Raw genomic sequence first — 22500 nt, forward strand, 5'->3', positions numbered from 1 at the left:
GTTGACGCGATTGCACGCACACACACACACACACACACACACACACACACACACACACACTCACTCATACACAAACACAAACACACAAAAAACACACACACATAAACACACACTCGTGTATGTATACTGTATATATGCGTTTCCAAATATATATAGAAATGGGATTACACAAGATTTTTTTTTTTTTTTTTTTTTTTTTTTTTTTTTGCTGGATATGAGATGAAAGACCTGCAAGATAATTTTGACTAGGAAGCTTCTTGGCGTCATCTTCGTTCCAGGAACCTGGAAGAAGCATACTTTAATCCAATCTTGAAAGAACTCCAGACCAGCCCATTCCGTTTTCTTGTGTTGCAGAAAACGGCGGCCTGTTGCAGATCCGGGGCGTGGCCAAGGAGGATACAGGGATGTACCAGTGCTTCGCTAGGTCCGATCATAGCACGGTGCAAGATGCGGCCGAGATGAGACTCGGTGGTAAGTGTGGACTCTTCTTCTTCTTCTTCTTATTTATTTATTTATTTATTTTTTTGACCAAGGTTTTTTTTTTTACCCTTTTTTTTTATTTTTTTTTTTTTTTGACTGGGAGATGATAAAAATGTCTTTCTGAAACTCGCCAATCCTTTTCCAGACAAAAAAAAAAAAAAAAAAAAAAAAAAAAAAAAAAAATCGGAAGGTTAATCACATTTTTTTTTTCTGACTCACACCTGTTAAGATGTTTCTTTCATCTTAACAAAACTATGTACCGTTGAAGAATGACCAAATCATCCCACTGGGCTCGAAAGGGTTTCTTGTTTGTGTGCGTGAGAGATAACCTACGAAAGAGTGAAATCATCCAACGATAGACAGAATAAACACATAACTGTCTATACACTGAAAAATTAAATCAAAATACTTTTTATCCCTCTGTGCGCGATATTTGGTAATCATTTTGACAGTCCGTGCTGATGACTACATCAGTATTGACAAAAAATGTGTATTGTTCTCGGTTTCCCTGAGGGACGGGGTAGGAGTGGAAAGTGAAAGCAGACATATATAAATATATATATATATATATATATATATATATATATATATATAATATATATATATATATATATATAATATATATATATATATATATATATATATATATATATATATATATACTATTCAATGGTATTAAGACTACATACTATACCGTTTGAGTTGACGTCGGGGAATGGTTAGGACAAGTTACAAAACATTCCTATTCTACGCCCTGTATAGTACAATGGTAGCGCCATTGCCTTGTGGTAACTAGTCACACAAGCAATGGTTCGAATTCCAGTGAAAGATCTACTTCAGATATATATATATATATATATATACATATTCATAATGAAATAAGATAAGTGGCATACAGAGACCATTTCCGCTGCATCATACACACAAGACCAGGGAGATAATACCGCTCAACTTTCATTCACAAAACTCGATAACTTCTGGATGATAATTATAACTTTGCGATGGTTCGTTGTATATGCCGTGACTTGCTGGTTGACTTAGTTCCATCTTAAGACGAGCCAAACTGGAAGAAAGACACCGAAGGCGAAGCAGCGAGAGGAGGAGGGTCCCTAGAGTCCTCTTTCGTGCGCCTCGATGGTGCAGTGGTACCGCAGTCGACCGTTTATCCAGCGGTCCGAGTTCGACCCCCGCCCAGAGATGAACATTTTAGCATCACTGCACTGTGAGCGTCTCTCCAACTCTAGTGGGAAAAGAGGTGTGTGTGTTTGTGTGAGGTCACATCACCCGTACACACACACACACACACACATATATATATATATATATATATATGTGTGTGAGTTTGTGTGTGTGTGTGTGTGTGTGTGTGTGTGTGTGTGTGTGTGTGTGTGTGTGTGTGTGTGTGTTCTAAGCTCTCATCCGGGAGGGTAAGAGCTGTCGATCACTTATGCGACACGTGATCCAAGGCCTTGGTGAATCACGTTGACAACAACAACGCAACGATGATAATTTATTGCATTACCTGTGGCTCGCTTTCCGTGTTTTGTTTTTTTCAAATAACATTATGGTCATATGATGCCGTACGTGTAGAAGTGACGTCACCGAAAAACAGCTGCATCATGGGATCAAGATTGCGTGTCATGTGACACAGTCACGCGAGTGTGTTGCGAAGTCCATTCGGTATGACACGATGACACGAAGCTGACGAAAACCGTACACGTTATGGCACAATAGGCTTACGAAGGTTGGTTTGGGGATCGCGTGTCATTTGACACAGTCATGCGAGTGTAGCGAAGTCCAATAAATATGACACGGTGACACGAAGGTGATGAAAATCGTATGTGATATGGCACACAAGACTAAGATTGTTTTAGATCTGATTCTGACACGACAAGCTTCTGAAAGATCTATATTTTGATATGACACACTAAAGATTTAGTGATACATATGTCCTTAGAAGAGCTACATACAATAACACTAATACACTAGATTTAGAGGTGAATTGTTATGACAAATGGAAATTTATTCTACTATCGGGATTCGAACCTTTGCATAAACGACTCCGTCATGCGAATCAATGGTTCAGTACAATGGTAGCGTCCTTGCCTCGTGAGAATCAGTCGGTCATGCAAAGATTCGAATCCCGATGATAGAGCATATTTTGAGGTTTAGGAGTATAAGTCATGGGAAATGGCGCAACAAGTTGATGAAAGATGTGGTGACATGACGAGACTGTACGGCGTAAAAATGGTCTGTTTAGGAAAATGGCATCCCGAGGAACACAAAGGCAACATTGATCTAGACTGTTTTCGTCTATCGTGTTTTATCTCTCTTTCTCTCTATTTCTCTCTCTCTCTCTCTCTCTCTCTCTCTCTCTCTCTCTCTCTCTCTCTCTCTCTCTCTCTCTCTCTCTCTCTCTCTCTCTCTCTCTCTCTCTCACACACACACACACACACACACACACACACACACACACACACACACACACACACACACGTACACACACTTTTTGCAGGGCAGTTGGCAATTTACGTTAAGTCTGGTTAACCCGAGTTTGGTAAAACTTTTTACGGGAACTGAACGAACGTAGTTTCAAGATCGAATGGATGGACAGTTTTGGGAAAATGCCTCAATATATATATATATATATATATATATATATATATTTTTATATATATATATATATATATATATATATGTATCTTTTTTTTTTTTTTTTTTTTTTTCGTCAGCCAACGAATGTTCCTGACGATGCACAAGGGTGCACTCAACTCTTTTCGCGGTCGGAATAAAAACGTATAATATATATATATATATATATATATATATATATATATATATATATATATATATATATATATATATATATATATAGTGCCAGACAACTGGTCTACCGATCCCAGTGACAGCCGTGAAGATTTATTGTAAGAATTAAGATTTCACTGTGACGAGTAATTGACTCTAATACATAGATACATACACACACACACACACACACACACACACATATATATATATATATATATATATATATATATATATATATATATATATATGAGTACATCCTCTTCCCTTTAATGGGATGACCAAGTCAAAGTTCACACACAATTACAAGCCAGTTAACTCTTCTCTCGTCTTAGCAACTCATGGATGAGGGTCATCTATCACCCCCTCCCCTCACGCCACACCGCTCGGGCCAAACGCGTTGCAGCGAGGCACAGCACCTCTAAAGTAGGACCATCATACCCGGCGTCTGATAAACCCCACCGATTCACCATATGACACCCCCTCATCCACATTTATGAGGCGGATGAGAAGAACGTCCCTTCGGACGGTGTCATCCATTCATCCATTCACAATATTTCTTTAATCCGTCTTCTGACCTCTCTCCTCCTTGCTCGACAGAAACTCCGCATGTGTCCAAAGACCTTTTTCGCTCAATTCATTCATCTCATTCATGGTCTTCCTTTCAAGTCCACTCCATCCACTTCTGTATTCCACACTCTTTTTTGTTGGTGTTTCTTCATCCATTTCATCCACCTGGTCAATCCACGTGACCACTCTTTGATCCACTCTACCCGGCAGATAACTTTCCATCCTACAATGTTTGTCTCTTTCTCGAATTTATGTCTCCATCCATCCTCGTAAAGCTTATCATATTCCATTCATCCATTTTTTCCATGTGCCCATACAACCTCAGTATTCTTTGATCTAACCTGTCCAACAGATCTCTTTCACACTCCCGTTTCCTGTCTTACAAAGGATTACAAAGGCGGAGCATGGCGACAGGAGACCTTTTGGACCATATCAAGGTCGGATGCGAAAAAATTTATAATAATGATAAAAAAAATAGATAAATATGTGAATAGATAAAAACTATAATAAAGTAAATAATAATGAATCAAATAAATGCATAGGTATAGTTAAATAATAAACAAACAGGTAAATAGTAAATAATAATAAATTCACATAAACTTCTTGCATCTCACTTTATCCGTTCTTATGATATTCATTATGTGTCTTGCTGTGTTGCGTTCGACCCAGGGCAGTTGGTTGATGCAGGTATGACCCGTCATCCATGAGGAGCTGAGATGGGACGGGTGGAAGGGGATGGTGGTGGGGAGTGGAATGGGTGGGAGTAGGTACATGGCTTTGATTTGGCTACCCCCCTTGTATGGGAAAGGAGCTTTCGGTATATAGATAGATAGATAGATAGATGAATAGATAGATAAATAGATTGATAGATGAATAGATGGATAGATAGATAAATAGATAGATAGGTAGGTAGATAGATAAATAGATGGATGGATGGATAGATCTGCCAAACACTTCACATAAAAATCGTTCAGATTTCCTTTCTGGTTCTCTTGTATTCCAAGTCCCTGTTATGAGTTCGATGGTTCCTTCATACAACTGCCTCTTTGCGCCCACCTCGAAAAAAAATAAAATAAAAATAAATAAATAAATAAATAAATGAATAAAATAAGATAAAGAATAAAATAAAAAAATAAAAGAATAAATACTTGAATAAAAATAGAATAAAAATAAAATAAAATAGAATAAATATAATGAATAAATAAATGAAAATATATAAAAATATATATATATATGCTTCGACATTTGTTCGTTTCCTTTACTCTATGATTCACTTCCACATCCGTTTCTTCGTGATATGCGACCACAAACAGTCGAAACTCTCCATTTCCTCCTCCTTCTCAAGCTTCCGTCTCTCAGTCAATTTGCTTCGTCATCGTCCTTTCGTTCACCTCATCATACTCTTGTCCACATTCACTCATAAACATTCTTTCACAAAAATCCTCACACTTACTCACTAACAAAGGTGACCTGGATGTTGGGGTCCTGTGGCGCGGACAGGACATCGGAGAGAATCGTCTCCCTGTCTACAGTATTCAACTGACTGGACTCCTTCTTGTAGTGCAGCCCCAAGGGGTTGGTATTCGGTCTCTATACTGACATAAAATCTCTATCTGTCGAATTTGTATCTCCATACGAAAGCTGTCAACCGGCGACTGCTCTTCAGCTGCTCTTTTACTTCTGCTCTACTGTTGCTCTTCTATTTCTACCGCTAATCTACTCCTATTCTACTTCTACTGCTGCTTCTACTGATCTACAGCTCTACTACTTCTACCGCTCATCTACTCCTCTTTTACTTCTACTGCTACTTCTACTGCCCTCCTACATCTTTTACTTCCAATAACATCGAAAACACACACAAAAACAAGTATGACAACAATTCACTGTTTTTAAGGACATGTTTTTTTATATATAAAAGGACGCATATATATACACACACACACACATATATACACACACACACACACACACACACACACACACACACACACACACACACATATATATATATATATATATATATATATATATATATATATATATATATATAATATCTATATATATATATATATATATATATATATATATGTATATATATGTATATATGTATATATATAAGAATACCCGAGGACCGCTGCCGGCTACTTTGGGGTTGTGAGTTTGGAGTTATTGAAAATCGAGTCGACATTTATTGTTACTTTGTGACCAAAACGAATTTAGAATTAACAGCGCGATCGTGTATATTGTGTTGCTGATGGAAATTAACGCAAGAATTCTTAACTCACCAATATTCTTGACTTTCCGCAAAGGAAGATCCGATAACTGGGAAAGTAGGCGTCAGAGGTGTTGTCAGTGGTGGTATCACCATACACTGTCACCACTAATATCATTAGAACCATCATCACTATTGTCGTCACTGTCCCCCCTGTCACCATCAAGAATTTCACCATCACTAACCACTATCACCACCGCTGCCCCATCGTTCCTGTTGCCACCACTATCTTCAGCACACTCACCACTAACATCACCACTAACACCACTACCTTTAGCACACTCACCACCACTAACACTACCACCATAGTCATCCCATCACTAATTTCACACACCACTACCTTCACCACACTCACCACCACCGCCACTAACACCACCACCACCACCGTCATCTCGTCACTAATTTCACCACCACCACTAACACCACCACCACAGTTGTCCCATCACTAATTTCACCAACAGCACTAACACCACCACTAACACCACCACTGCAGTCGTCACATCACTAATTTCAGTGCCGCCACTAACACCACTACCTTAACCATACTCACCACCACCACCACTAACACCACCACAGTCGTCCCATCACTAATTTCACCACCACCACAAACACCAACACCACAGTCACTAACACCATCACTAATTTCATCACCACCACTACCTCCACCACCAAAGTCGTCCCGTCACTAATTTCACCGTCACCATCACTCTCACCCGGCCCAGAATTTTCTCTTCTGTATCACTTCTCTGGCTGTGTGTGTGTGTGTGTGTGTGTGTGTGTGTGTGTGTGTGTGTGTGTGTGTGTGCGTGTGTGTGTGTGTGTGTGTGTGCGTGCGTGCGTGCGTGCGTGTACTCCCACGGCCCAGGATTACATTAATTAACTCGAGTTGCCTGGCCAATACGAACCTCGGGAGCCTTTGATGGTAACGATAGCAAATGTGCTTTGAGACGGGCGCGGGGGCGGGGGGGGGAGGAGGAGTGGATAAAGTGGAGAGGTACAAAGAGAGGGGGGAGGGAGGGGGGAGAGAAGGAGAGAGGGGGAAGGGGACTGGGAAGGGGAGGATGGAAGAGAGGTGGATCAAGTGGAGAGGTAGAAAGAGAGAAGGAGGGGGGAGAGAGGGAGAGGGAGGGAAGGGGGAGAGAAGGAGAGAGGGGGAAGGGGACTGGGAAGGAGAAGATGGAAGAGGAGTGGATCAAGTGGAGAGGTAGAAAGAGAGAAGGAGGGGGGAGAGAGGGAGAGGGAGGGGGAGAGAGGGAGGGAAGGGGGAGAGAAGGAGAGAGGGGGAAGGGGACTGGGAGCGGGAGGATGGAAGAGGAGTGGATCAAGTGGAGAGGTAGAAAGAGAGAAGGAGGAGGGAGAGAGGGTGAGTGAGGGAGGGAAGGAGAGAGGGGGAAGAGGACTGGGAAGGGGAGAGACAGTGTGAAGGAGAGGGGGAGAGAAAGGGAGATAGAGAGAGGAAGAGAGAGAGGGAATCAAAGGAAAGAGGAAGGGAGAAAGAGAGGAAAGGAAGAGTGAAAGAAAGGGAGAGGGACAGAAGGAGATGGGGAGAAAAAATGGGAGAGAGAGAGAGAGAGAGAGAGAGAGAGAGAGAGAGAGGAAAAAGGGAAAATATGAGAAAGGGAATGAATTGAGATGGAGAGAGATAGAGAAAGAGGAAACGAGAGAGAGGAAGTGTAGAGGGAAAGAAAGAGAAAGAGAGGGTAAGAGGGAGAAGAGAAGAAAGAGAGGGAGAGAGTAAAAGGGAAAAATAAGAGAGGAAAAGAATTGGGGAAGAGAGAGACAGAGAATAGTTAGTTACATACATTTGCATAGATACTGAGATTGCACAGATTTCTTTGATTTTTCGATCCTACTAGTGTGACCTTATCTTAGTTAACTTCTAGTGTCTAACTCTAAGAAAAAAGGGAGGGAGGGAGTATTTGAGGAAGGGAAAGCAGAGGAATAGGGAGTCAGAAAGAAAGGGAAGAATGAGAGGGAAAAGGGAAAAGGAAGGGAAGGAAAGGAAAGGGAAGGAGAATAAAGAATGCGAAGGAGAGACGAAGAAGAAAAACAGATTTTCAAGTTCAGAGAAAAATGTATTGGCTCAAAAACTCGTCCCATATTTCTTTCCAGTGAAATCTCAGGTGTATATGCACACGCACGCATGCACGCACGCACGCAAGCAGACACACACACGCACATACACACGCACACACACACACACACACACACACACACACACGCACATACACACGCACGCACATACACACGCACACACACACACACACACACACACACACACACACACACGCGCGCGCGCACACATACACACACACGCACATACACACACACACACACACACACACACACACACACACACACACACACACACACACACACACACACACACACACACACACACACACACACACACACACACATGTACATACACATATATGAGCTCTGAGCTCTCTTCCGGGAGGGTAATAGCTGTCTATCACGAGTCTAACATGTGATCCAAGACCATGGTGAATCACACACACACACACACACACACACACACACACACACACACACACACACACACACACACACACACACACACACACACACACACACACACACACACACACACACACACACACACACACACACACACACACACACACACACACACACACACACACACACACGAGAATGATATAGAGGAATGGAATGATATAACGTAATGGAATGATATAATTGGAATGGTCATAAACAAAGCAATTATCGACGGTTTGGGGATGCGCATAAAACAAAACTGAATCGGTTTTGTGATTTGATGAAAGAAGAGGATTAGATACTAGAGAGCTTCATTAACAAGAGTTTAGTGACACTAATCTCAAGTGCTGATCTGCAAATGGGCAGGCGAGGCGAGCCAAGTAATTAGTAAAAGTTGGAATTGCCAGTTTTGAGTTGAGAACCTATTACGTCCAATTTCGACCTGATTGGAGCAACTGGAACGGACACTGGTTGAGCGTAATCCAGCATTCTCCTTTGAACAGGCTCCTTTGCATGATCAGTTTGATAGATGTTAATTGGAATTTTTATTTAATATACTTTCAATTATTTTTCAAAATATTTAATATACTTTCGGTTATTCTTTTTAATATAGATCTAAGATCTTCTTGAAGGAAGGTTTGAAAAAATAAAGTTTCCTAATTTTTTTTTTTTTTTTTTTTTTTTTTTCAAAGTATCTTTGAGAATAAGCCAAAGGTACTCCTTTGCATGATCAGTTTGATAGATGTTAATTGGAATTTTTATTTAATATACTTTCAATTATTTTTCAAAATATTTAATATACTTTCGGTTATTCTTTTTAATATAGATCTAAGATCTTCTTGAAGGAAGGTTTGAAAAAATAAAGTTTCCCAATTTTTATTTTTTTTTTTCAAAGTATCTTTGAGAATAAGCCAAAGGTACTCCTTTGCATGATCAGTTTGATAGATGTTAATTGGAATTTTTGTTTAATATACTTTCAATTATTTTTCAAAATATTTAATATACTTTCGGTTATTTTTTTTATATAGATCTAAGATCTTCTTGAAGGAAGGTTTGAAAAAATAAAGTTTCCCAATTTTTTTTTTTTTTTTTTTTTTTTAAGTATCTTTGAGAATAAGCCAAAGGTATTCCTTTGCATGATCAGTTTGATAGATGTTAATTGGAATTTTTATTTAATATACTTTCAATTATTTTTCAAAATATTTGATATACTTTCGGTTATTTCTTTTAATATAGATCTAAGATCTTGAAGGAAGGTTTGAAAAAATAAAGTTTCCCAATTTTGATTTTTTTTTTCCCAAAGTATCTTTGAGAACAAGGCAAAGGTACTCCTTTGCATGATCAGTTTGATAGATGTTAATTGGAATTTTTGTTTAATATACTTTCAATTATTTTTCAAAATATTTAATATACTTTCGGTTATTTTTTTTATATAGATCTAAGATCTTCTTGAAGGAAGGTTTGAAAAAATAAAGTTTTCCTAATTTGATTTTTTTTTCAAAGTATCTTTGAGAATAAGCCAAAGGTACTCCTTTGCATGATCAGTTTGATAGATGTTAATTGGAATTTTTATTTAATGTACTTTCAATTATTTTTCAAAATATTATACTTTCGGTTATCTTTTTTTTATATAGATCTAAGATCTTCTTGAAGGAAGGTTTGAAAAAATAAAGTTTCCCAATTTTTAATTTTTTTTTTCAAAGTATCTTTGAGAATAAGCCAAAGGTACTCCTTTGCATGATCAGTTTGATATATGTTAATTGCGATTTTTATTTAATATACATTCAGTTATTTTTTAACATAGATCTAAAATCATCACGAGAGAAGGTTTGAAAAAATAAAGTTTCCCAACTTTGATATTTTGAGACTTTTTTTCTAAGTATTTTTGAGAACAGGCCAAAGGTACTCACTAGGAATCTTCTAAAAGAATTACGAGTATATTTTGAGATTTTTTGCTCACAAAGTTAGGTGTAAAAGAATGATAGATTTCCCTAATTTTGATAGGGCACTACAAATTGAACATCCAAGAACTTCCTAATTAGGGTAAGAAATGAGTAAATACGAATATATAGATGCGTCGGTTTCTTTCTAATTCTATTTTTTAATAATTTTGTTTTGTTTTAACCCCCATCCCTTTTTTATTTTTATTTTATTTATTTACTTATTTATTTATCTATTTATTTATTCATTTGTTTGTTTATTTATATAAAGGTATCTATTCATAGATTTGTGACATTTAGTAACTATTACGGAAGAGATGTTATCTTATTCTTTGACGAAAATCTTCCTTTCTATATACATATTTTTTCGTAAATCTGTTAATTTACAATCAGTTGATTATTTATCAAGTCCTCATTTAAGAATAAAAGAAACGGAAAATCATGAAATTTTAACCTTTTTGAATAAGTATATTTTATTACAAATCAATTCAATTACTTTATATTTATCGAGTCTCGATTTAAGAATAATAAAAAAGAAAAATCATAAATATTTAGTCCTGATTTAACAATAAATAATTATGAATATTTAGCCTTTCTAAATGAGTATTTTTTTTATCAGAAATAAACTGAATCACTTTAAATGTATGAGTCCAGTTTTGTAATAAAAGAGGAAAGAAGAAGTAAATCCGTGGGTTTTTGTATTTATTGAGTCCTGATTTAACAATAAAGAAATTATGAATATTAAGCCTTTCGTAATGAGTATCTTTTATCAAAAACAAATTGAGTCACTTTATATTTATTGAGTCCCGATTTGTAATAAAAGAACAAAGAAATAAATCCGTGAATATTGAGTCCCGATTTAACAATAAAAGAATTATGAATATTTAGCCTTTTATAAATGAGTATTCTTTATCAGAAATAAATTGAATCAATTTATATTTATTGAGTCCCGATTTGTAATAAAAAGCAAAGTGAGTCTTTATATTTATTGGGCTCTGGTTTAACAAAAAAAAAAATGAACTTTAGTCTTTCGAAATGAATATTTTTTTATCAAAAATAAACTGAATCAATTTATATTTATTGAGTCCAGGTTCGTAATTAAATAGCAAAGAAGAATAAATCCATGACTCTTTATATTTATTAAAACCTGATTTAACAATACAAATATGAATATCTAGTCTTTTCTAAATGAGTATCTTTTATCAGAAACAGATTGAATCACCTTATATTTATTGAGACCATATTTGTAATAAAAAAAAGAATGAGTATTTAGCCTTTTTAAATGAATATCTTTTATCAGAAACAGATTGAATCAATTTATATTTATTAAGTCCAGATTCGTAATAAAGGAGCAAAGTGAATCCTGGTTTAACAAACAAAAAAATATGAACTTTAGCCTTTCGAAATGAGTATTTTTTTATCAAAAATAAACTGAATCAATATATATTTATTGAGTCCAGATTCGTAATAAAATAGCAAGAAAGTAAATCTGTGAGTCTTTTTGCAGCTTCAGAAATTCTTTCCGTCTGCCTCCTGCGTGTCAGTTCGTCTCTGAAAGTGGCCAATTTACATATTCCTTCCTCCACTTGGACAGGCAATATATTCCCCTTTTACCTACCAGGAGCTACACTTTATATATTTTCTCCAATACCACGTAACCAGAGATTCTATTCTTGGGTTTGAATTGGACTAAAATTAGGTTTAAGAAGGAAATAGGCAAGAAATTTTACCTACTAAGAGCTACACTTTATATATTTTCTTCAGTATCACGTAACCAGTGATTCTCTCCTTGGGTCTGAATTGGACAAAAATTAGGTTTAAGAAAGAAGTAGGCAAGAACTGGCTTACCTATAGAATGGAAAGGGAAATAGACCATATAGTGAGCGTTAAAACTATTGTTTGTCTTAAGAGGAGGTTGGATAGCTTTATGGATGGGGATGATAGATGGTAATGGACATGGAACTGCCTAGTGTAGGTCTTATGGTGTCTTGCAGCCTCCTTCATTCTTATGTTCTTATGTAAACATTATTACGACTTTATTTTTATTATTTTACTGGCTCGTCCTCACTTGATTTTCATACATTTCATGCACTTTTCAATAATTTTCATCATAGTTAAAAATCTTATTTTCAATATCAATATTTCAACGTACCATCTTTGCTGAAAATTTTGTAGCGACGCCATATGACCACGATGTTGCGGCACCAAAGGAGAGTTTGTTGAGGTCAAAAGTGATCACAATCATTTCTTGAGGTTAGAGAAGAATGCAGAGGTACTTTGATCTTTAGGGATGTCAAAAAAGATAATACTCTGTAGGGGTATTTTATGTCTACGGATATTTTGTCCGGTTATTATAAATTATTGTTATTTTTCTTTTTTCATTATTTATCATTTATTCATTCATATATCTACTTTATTTTTTCCGCATCCGACTTAGTTATGGACCAAAAGGTCTCCTGTCGGCATGCTATTCCTTTGTAATCCCTTCTAATATGTATATGTCTATATATATATATATATATATATATATATATATGTGTGTGTGTGTGTGTGTGTGTGTGTGTGTGTGTGTGTGTGTGTGTGTGTGTGTGTGTGTGTGTGTGTGTGTGTGCGTGTGTGAGTATAATATTCTCGGTGTTCGAATTAAGATTCCCTAGGCAGGCATGCGATAAACATTATAGTGTCGAAAGAAACACAAGAACTGAGGATTCCAAATAATAACAGGAAAGTCAATGTCGTATACATGTTTTGGCAACAGCCAGGCGTTTTTATTCAGCTGAGGGAAACCCCACCCGTGCATGTGTATGTGTGTACGTGTATGTGTATGTGTGTACGTGTATGTGTGTGAGTGTATGTTGTGTGTGTAATGTGAGTGTATATTTGTGCGTGTAATATGTGTGTATGTGTATGCGTGCATAAGTGTAATGTGTGTGTATATATATAGGAGTGTATGTGTGAATATGTTTGTGTATGTGTGAATATGTTTGTGTATGTATGTGTGTGGGGGGGTCTGAGAGTGAAGAAAGTCTTCTTTCGACGCCTCCAGTTCTCTTCAAGAACCTTCGATTCCATCAGGGTGTATATTGGTCTGGGCTAATGAGACCCATATTCAATATAGACCAGCATCCTAAGGCTGTCCAAGAAGCTCCCTGCAGCCTGGTCTCTTCGGCAGTGGCACCAAGCCGAGGACCAAAGGATTCCTGTCCAAGGAAGGCACTGCGGTCAGGGCTAATGAGACCCGTCTTCCGCCAGTTTCACGGTGCCTTGGACGATCCTGAAGTCTCCCGGGTCGGCACGGGAGGTCCATTCTCGAATAAGGCGGCCGAAGGTCAGGGCTAATGAGACCCATCTTCCAACGGCGCCGCCGTTACCTCTCTTGTCGAGGTTGATCCTCCGGCGGGCTTCTACGGTGCGGGCTAGTGGGACCCGACGCTCCACGGCCGACGTCGATCCGAGGTCATGTCGGAAGCCCTTTTCCGATTGGAGGTCGCTGGTCGGCAAGGGGAAACATCACCTGAGGGGAATTTCGTTTCCTGAAGAGGTCGCTGAGGACGCGCGATCGAAGGCCTCCCTCACTCTGCCGACATCTTCCGGAGGCTTCGGAGGAGCGAGGGTCGTGAGGGCAAAACACATCTCGCTGACACAGATTGGACGGGCGTGACCTCAGCTGACCGAGAATGAGGTCATGACCAGGTCACGGTGGGTGGAGACCATTTTGACAATGTGGAGTAGTTCTTTAACACTTTCATTAAACAAATACATAAATATACAGGCAAGTAGATAAATAAATTAATAGATAAATATATCTAATTATTTGATTTTTCCTCAAATGCAACACTTGATGTCCACTAGGTCTTCGTCAGTTTCTTTGCTGCAACGCCTGTCTAGTTATTAGTGATAGTTATTCACTTATGGCTATTCTATGTGATTTCCGACGCTTATATAATTAAAACCTACAAAATCTACCAATGGCAAGGATGAAATTTTTCTGTGGATTTACGATTTTCTGTAGTAAATCCTGAGACAGGGAGAAGGATAGTTACTTCACTATCATTTAGTTATAATTTTTTTCTTTGTGTGTGTGATTTACCATCATTGTATTGGATCACGTGTTGGGTTGGAATCGTGATCGACAGCTATCACCTTTTCGGATGAGAGCTCAGAGCTGATCACACCCGATGTGTGGGTGATGCTGTCGCCTTCCACACACACACACACACACACACACACACACACACACACACACACACACACACACACACACACACACACACACACACACACACACACACACACACACGCATCCATCACTTCCACCAGGTGGTGCAGCCCAGAGGGGCTGACACTCGGTCTCTTGAGCGAACCAAGAACTCTTTGAACTTTTACTATTTCTTCAGATTTGTTTATTGAATTCGTAGAAGTATCACTGCTTGTCTTAAACGACTATTGCTCGGAATTCTCTTCACTGAATCAAATCGTCCTTGATTGCCCAAAGCAAGATTAAGTGTGACCAAAATCTACTCCTCTGAACAAGGCAATTAGGAGTTAACCGGCATGTTTTAACTGACCCCTTAATCCCCCAAAGAATCTTTAACTTAACCTGAGTTAGTTAGATATCTAAATGTATAAAATGATTCCTTCATCGGGCCCTGGTGTCGTCACGAGCAGATTAAGTCTTTGGTTGAATTAAAACTCAGATTGACTGGAGTTTGGTAATTAATTATAGAACTTATCAGGGAATATATATATATATATATATATATATATATATATATATATGTATATACATATATATGTGTGTGTGTGTGTGTGTGTGTGTGTGTGTGTGTGTGTGTGTGTCTGTGTGTCTCTGTGTGTGTGTGTGTGTGTGTATGTGTGCATATTTATATACATATGGATGTGAGGTGGCAAAATGAAACGTTAAGGCTAGAGTATGGAGCTTTATTCAGAACCAGACGTTTCGACCTTTTGGGCCCACTAAGTGAGGCCCAAGAGGTTGAAACGTCTGGTTCTGGATAAAGCTCCATACTCTAGCCTTAACGTTTCATTTTGCCACCTCACCTCCATGTGTATATATATATATATATATATATATGTGTGTGTGTGTGTGTGTGTGTGTGTGTGTGTGTGTGTGTGTGTGTGTGTGTGTGTGTGTGTGTGTGTGTGTGTGTGTGTGTGTGCAAAGTAGAGCACTTGGAATAAAAGAAACTAGCGAAGCAGAGCGCTTTCGCATATTACATCTTCAGTGCAATATATATGAATATATATATATATATATATATATATATATATGTGTGTGTGTGTGTGTGTGTGTGTGTGTGTGGGTGGGTGGGTGGAACTTAGAACTCAATTACAACTGAGATTGTCACCTTTGCCCTACGTGTTTGGTGACACAGAGAGAACGTTTTGTTGACAGGTCGTTCATGTTGAAAAGAACGTTTTCTGTCATGGTCAAGTTCAGGGACGGCGAATGTTCGAACGGTCACCCCCGAATGTTCGAATGGTCACCTCTGAATGTTCGAACTGTCAACCCCGAATGCTTGAACTGTCACCCCCGAATGTTCGAACGGTCACTCCCGAATGTTCGAACGGTCACCCCCGAATGTTCGAACGGTCAACCCTGAATGTGCGAACGGTCACCCCTGAATGTTCGAACGGTGACCCCCGAATGTTCGAACGGTGACCCCCGAGTGTTCGAACTGTCACCCCCGAATGTTCGAACTGTCACCCCCGAGTGTTCGAACGGTCACCCCCGAATGTTCGAACGGTCACCCCCGAATGTTCGAACGGTCACGGTTAATGTTCGAACGGTCAACGCGAATATTCGAAAGGTCACGACGAATGTTCGAGTGTTCGAGCTTCGTGGTTTTCGAACCATGTTCTTCGAACTGAAAAACGTACTGATTATTTCACTCATCGCCTCATCATCGACTCATCAATTTGACTCAAAATCCTATGATGGACATCCACACACATGATAAGATTTTATTATCCATTTATCATCCATGTGCTTGTACGGGCTTACTTACATCTACATGTGTAAACGTGTGTACACGTTTAGGAAACTCGGTCTTTTTTCATCCATGTGCGTGTACAGGCTTACGTACATGTACACATGTGTACACGTTTAGAAAACTCGGCCATTTTTCATCCATGTGCGTGTACAGGCTTACGCACATGTACTCGTGTGTACACGTTTAGAAAACTCGGCCATTTTTCATCCATGTGCGTGTACAGGCTTACGTACATGCATACGTACATGCACACGTTTAGGAAACTCGGCATTTTTTATTCATTTTCAGGCACATTGGAGGTAGTGGGGGAGTGGGAGGAGAAGGGCGTGGGGCTCGTGTCCGAGCATATTAGCTCTCTTCGAACTCGAACGTCTTTGAAGTTCGTTCTTTGAAGTCGAACGTCACGATTGCCGAGCATTTCGACGGATGTAATTTGTCGAGTAATTAGAAAACGTGGCAGGAGGCTGTGCAAAGGTATATATAAGCACGCACAGGTATGCACACACACACACACACACACACACACACACACACACACACACACACACACACACACACACACACACACACACACACACACACACACACACCTATATGCAAAGTAGACCACTTGGAAAAAGAAACTAGCGAAGCAGAGCACTTTCGTGTATTACATCTTCAGTGCAAAAATATGCAATATACGAAAGCGCTCTGCTTCGTTAGTTTCTTTTTCAAAGTGGTCTGCTTTGCATAAGTGAACACACGTACCCGTGTTATCATTAGCACACACCTATATATGAGCTCTGGACTCTCTTCCGGGAGGGAAATAGCTGTCGATCACGAGTCCAACACGTGATTCAAGACCATGGAGAATCACACACACACACACACACACACACACACACACACACACACACACACACACACACACACACACACACACACACACACACACACACACACACACACACACGACTCTATTGCGCGGTGGTTAGAGTTTCCGTCTGCCACTACGGCTGTCCGGGTTCGAATCCCGCCCAGGGCTGAAATAATTTCAGTATCACTGCACTGCGGATCGATACTCCAACTCTCGTGGACGGGGAGTTGGGTGTGTGTGGGTGTCATAGCATTACCCATAGATTGGTCATAATGAGCTCTGAGCTCTCTTCCGGGAGGGAAATAACTGTCAATCACGAGTCCAACACGTGATCCAAGACCATGGTGCATCACACACACACACACACACACACACACACACACACACACACACACACACACACACACACACACACACACACACACACACACACACACACACACATGTAAATGAGGGGTGACGCACCCAAAATAGCACCCATTAACATAATTTCCTCAGTCCTAAATGATTTCCAGGGTATTTAATAACAAATGATATATGTGTGCGGGTGGGTGTTTGTGTGCGTGCGTGTGCGTGCGTGCGTGTGTGTGTGTGTGTGTGTGTGTGTGTGTGTGTTCACTTTGGTCTTTGGATCATATGCTGGACTCGTGATCAACAGCTATTTCCCTCCCGGAAGAGAGCTCAGAGCTCGTATGACCAATCTATGGGTAATGCTGTGACCTTACACGCACACACATCCCAACCCCCAACCCACGAGAGTTGGAGTAATGACTCAAAGCGCAGCGATACTGAAATTATTTCAGCCCTTGGTAGGATTCGAACCCGGACCGCCGTAGAGACAGTCGGGGACTCTACCAACCGCGCCACTGAGTCGAGAGAGAGAGAGAGAGAGAGAGAGAGAGAGAGAGAGAGTGTGTGTGTGTGTGTGTGTGTGTGTGTGTGTGTGTGTGTGTGTGTGTGTGTTTTTCAGCATGCACTGTATGAGGTATAATTAGCTAGAAATGGACATTTATTTTCTGTTATGGGGGGCTTGTTTCTCTTATCTGCCGGGAAGTTTGAGTAGATTTTTGGTATCAACATAGAAAATAGAGATCGTTTGCGCTCATTTAAATTCCTTAATTGTGATGTCGTACTTTATGAATTTTGTTCTGCCGAAGGAAAGTCAATTTTGTGACTCTGAGGGTAGATCTTCGATCTGGAGAAGTTCTTGATTGACGAAAAACTTCTTATTCTTGGCAAACTTCTTTCAGTCGAAATTCTTCTCCATCACAAACAGAAGACTCGTTTTCAAAATTTCGAGAAGATGTTTACGTCTGCGGGGTCTTTTGGTCGAAGTTTTTCTCCATCACAAACAGGAGACTCGTTTTCAAAATTTCGAGAAGATGTTTACGTCTATGGGGTCCTTTGGTCAAAATTATTCCTCAACACAAAGAGGAGACTCGTTTTCAAAATTTCGAGATGTTTATTTCTATGGGGTCTTTTGGTCGAAGTTCTTCTTCATCCCAAACAGGAGACTCGTTTTCAAAATTTCGAGAAGATGTTTACGTCTATGGGGTGTCCTTTGGTGCGATGGATTCCAAAACCAAGGCACCAGTTCGTGGAAAAGAAAAGAATTATGAAAAGAAAAAACATTTGACGGAAATATTTATATTTTTCAATTTTGCACGTATGCCATTTGGACATCAAAACGGGGCAATAGTCTGAAAATGTGCAAATTTGCTCTCGTTTTGCTAATGCGAATTTAATCTTAGGTCATCGTTATAAGTACTAAATACTGAATTGCGGTTGATTGAGGGTAATTGTTCTGCAGCAAAATGGAATCGTATAAATAAAATGCACGAAGAAATGAATTTTTGGTAAATACTACAAAAGAAAGAAAAAGAGAAAAATAAAGATGCAGTGGTGACAGAAAGAGAAGACAGACAGACAGACAGACAGACAGACAGACAGACAGGAAGACAAACAAGGTGAAAAACACAGACACACATATGGATAGACACAGAAATACGCACACACACACACACACACACACACACACACACACACACACACACACACACACACACACACACACACACACACACACACACACACACACACACACACACACACACACAGACTGATAGCCACATACAGGCAGACCCAATCATACAGACACAGAGAAACAGACAGACAGACAGGCAGAGACAGATATAGGCAGACTGATAGCCACATACAGGTATAGAGAAACAGACATACAGACAGACAGACAAACACTCAGACATACACAGACAGACAGACAGACAGACAGACAGACAGACAGACAGACGGGGAACCGTGAGCTACTCACATTTGGGTGTTAGAGGGGAAGTTAGGAGACGGGGCAAAGGTGCCCTCGTTGTTATGTTGATCACTTTATTAATGACCTCATTAATAAGCACGCCGCCATGGCAGCACCTGTCTATCCTCTCCCCAATTAGCCTTCTCCCCCTCTCCCCCTCTCCCCCCTCTCCCCCTCTCCCCTCCTCCCCATTTCCATAGAATGCCATTTCATCTTCCTCGCAATCCTATTGGTTTCTTCGCCATGTCACTGCTGCAGTATTCGACTTAGTGTGATTATTTAGTATTTTTATAAACACATATACCTGTTCGTACACACACACACACACACACACACACACACACACACACACACACACACACACACACACACACACACACACACACACACACACACACACACACACACACACACACACACACACACACACACACACACACACACACACACACACACACACACACACACTTAGCTGAAGAAAATCGCATGGCGGCAGACATAATAAACACACACAAGTAAGTCACTTAAAAAAAAGTTAATTTCTTTCACCTTTCATCTTCTCATCACTTGTCCATCCTCCTCCCACCTCTCGCTTCTCTCTTGACACCTTCTCTCTTTTTCCACTTCTCTTCTTCCTCCTCCCCTCTTCTCCTCCTCCTCCTCCTCTGACGTCCTCACACCCCACCAACCCCTCTCCCGTTTTCTTTCCATTTCACTTTCCCCCGTTTTTTATCCTGACATCTCATCGTTTCTCTACCTCTCGCGTCTCCTCTTCCCAGAGCGTTTTTGTTCCTCCTCTCTTTCTCCCCTCTCTTCTCCATTCTTTCCTCACGCTCTTAATGCTCTTTTCTCAGCTCTCAACCCTCCTCTTCTTCCCATTTTTTCCTCTCTTTATCTTTGCTACAATTCCTCTCTTTCCCGTCCACCTGTTCATTCTTCTTTCTTTCTTCTTTTCCTTCTCCGTTGTTCAGTTTCTGACCACTTATTTTCCTTCCACACCATTGTAACCTTCCTATGGACCTTACCGTTCCCCCTTCCCTTCCCCCTCCCCCCTCCCTCTCCCCCCTTCTCCCCACCTCTCCCCCCTTCCCTCTCCTATTATTCCCTACCACCGCTCCTGCCACCTCTTCCCCAGTTTAACTCTCTCTCCTAACTCTCCTTTCTTATCGTAATTGCTTTAACCATTCTTTCATTCCCCTCCCCCCTCCAGTCCCACTACATCCCTCTCTTATCTCCCCTCCCCTCTCCCCCCACCCCTTCTCCTCCATCCCCTCCTCTTTCCCTCCCATCCCTTCTCCTCTCCTCTCTTCTCTTAACTCTCCTCGCATCGCCTCTCCCTTTCCCTCCTCTTCCCTCCTCTTCTTTCCTTACGTTCCCTCCTCCACTCCCGTCTCCTCATTTCCATTCCTCTCCTCCCCTCCTCCCCTCCTCTCCCCTCCTCTTCTCTTTCTCTCCCATCCCTTCTCCTCTCCTCTCTTCTCTCCTCTTCTTTCCGTACAATCCCTCCTCCACTCCCTTCTCCTGATTTCCATTCCTCTCCTCCCCTCTCCTCCTCTTCCCTCCACTCCTCCTCTTCCCTCCTCTTTTCCTTACGTTCCTTTACTGCTCTCCATTCCCTTCTCCTCCTCCTCACTCCTCCCTTCCTCTTCCCCTTCCTCTTCCTCTTCATTTTTCGTATCCTTTGTTTCTCTTTCTTCTTTCGTTCTTCGTTCATGGTTTTCGTTTCATCACGTTCATCTTTTTTCTTCTTCTTCTTTTTGTTCCATCTCCACTTGCTGCCCTCCACACGTGTTCTCTTCCACCTGTCCTGTTCCTCTCCACTACCCTCCTCTCTTCTCCACACACACCCATCCACCTTAACACAGTCTCTTCCACAAAGGATATCCACACACACCCATCCACCTTAACAAACTCTCTTCCACAAAGTAATAATCAGTCTACCCGTGTGAGTTCTACGAGCATGACCAGTTGAGTGAGATCGTATGTCAAGTTGCTATGGTTGACGTTACTGTGTAATTTTTTTCACAATAAATCAAAACTGTGAAGTGTTTTGCTTTTGTGATGGAATGGTTCCAAGTTTCAGTCTGTTTTTTAATAATCAAATTATCCGTGTGAGTTCTGCGAGCATGACCAATTGAGTGAGATCGTATGGCTGCGTATATGTCAAGTTGCTATGGTTGACGTTATTGTGAAAGTTTTTTCACAATAAATCAAAACTATGAAATGTTATGCTTTCCTGATGGATCGGTTCCAAATTTCAGTCTGTTCTTTAATAATTGGTCTGTCCGTGTGAGTTCTATGAACATGATCAGTTTAGTGAGATCATCTGTCAAGTTGCTATGGCTGACGATATCGTGAAAGGTTTTTCAAATTAGATAAAAAGTATGAAACGTTTTACTTTCCTGATGGATTGGTCCCAAGTTTTAGTCTGTTTTTTTGGGTCGTGCTTGTTTATGTTAATATTTTATGGAGGAATGTTTAAACGTTTTGTCCAAACGTTTTCCAAGAAAATGTCGACTAAAGATAAAATGTACCAAATCTTTCGTATTTACCAGCATCAACTTAATTGCTTCTGTACCCTCTCCCACTCCCCTCCCACTCCCTCCCCTCCTCCTCCTCCTCCTCCTCCTCTTCCTACTATTACAAACCTCCTCCTCCTCTTCCTCCTCCTCCTCCTCCTCCTCCTCCTCCTCTTCCTACTATTACAAACCTCCTCCCTCTCC

The 22500-nt window shown here is 40.2% G+C and overlaps 1 protein-coding gene across 4 annotated transcripts in view; it reads left to right on the forward strand.

Moving 5' to 3' along the window:
• The window catches only part of LOC143039506 (cell adhesion molecule Dscam2-like), a 1807148-nt gene that overhangs the window by 827437 nt on the left and 957211 nt on the right, over positions 1-22500 (forward strand). For all 4 annotated transcript variants that reach the window (XM_076209640.1, XM_076209650.1, XM_076209658.1 and 1 more), the window contains exon 10: positions 355-471. In XM_076209640.1, coding sequence (XP_076065755.1) covers positions 355-471 — 117 coding nt within the window. The remainder of the gene's footprint in view (positions 1-354; positions 472-22500) is intronic.

This window comes from Oratosquilla oratoria, chromosome 2, assembly GCF_046742065.1.
Source record: "Oratosquilla oratoria isolate Oo_2021 chromosome 2, ASM4674206v1, whole genome shotgun sequence".
Classification (NCBI taxonomy): domain Eukaryota; kingdom Metazoa; phylum Arthropoda; class Malacostraca; order Stomatopoda; family Squillidae; genus Oratosquilla; species Oratosquilla oratoria.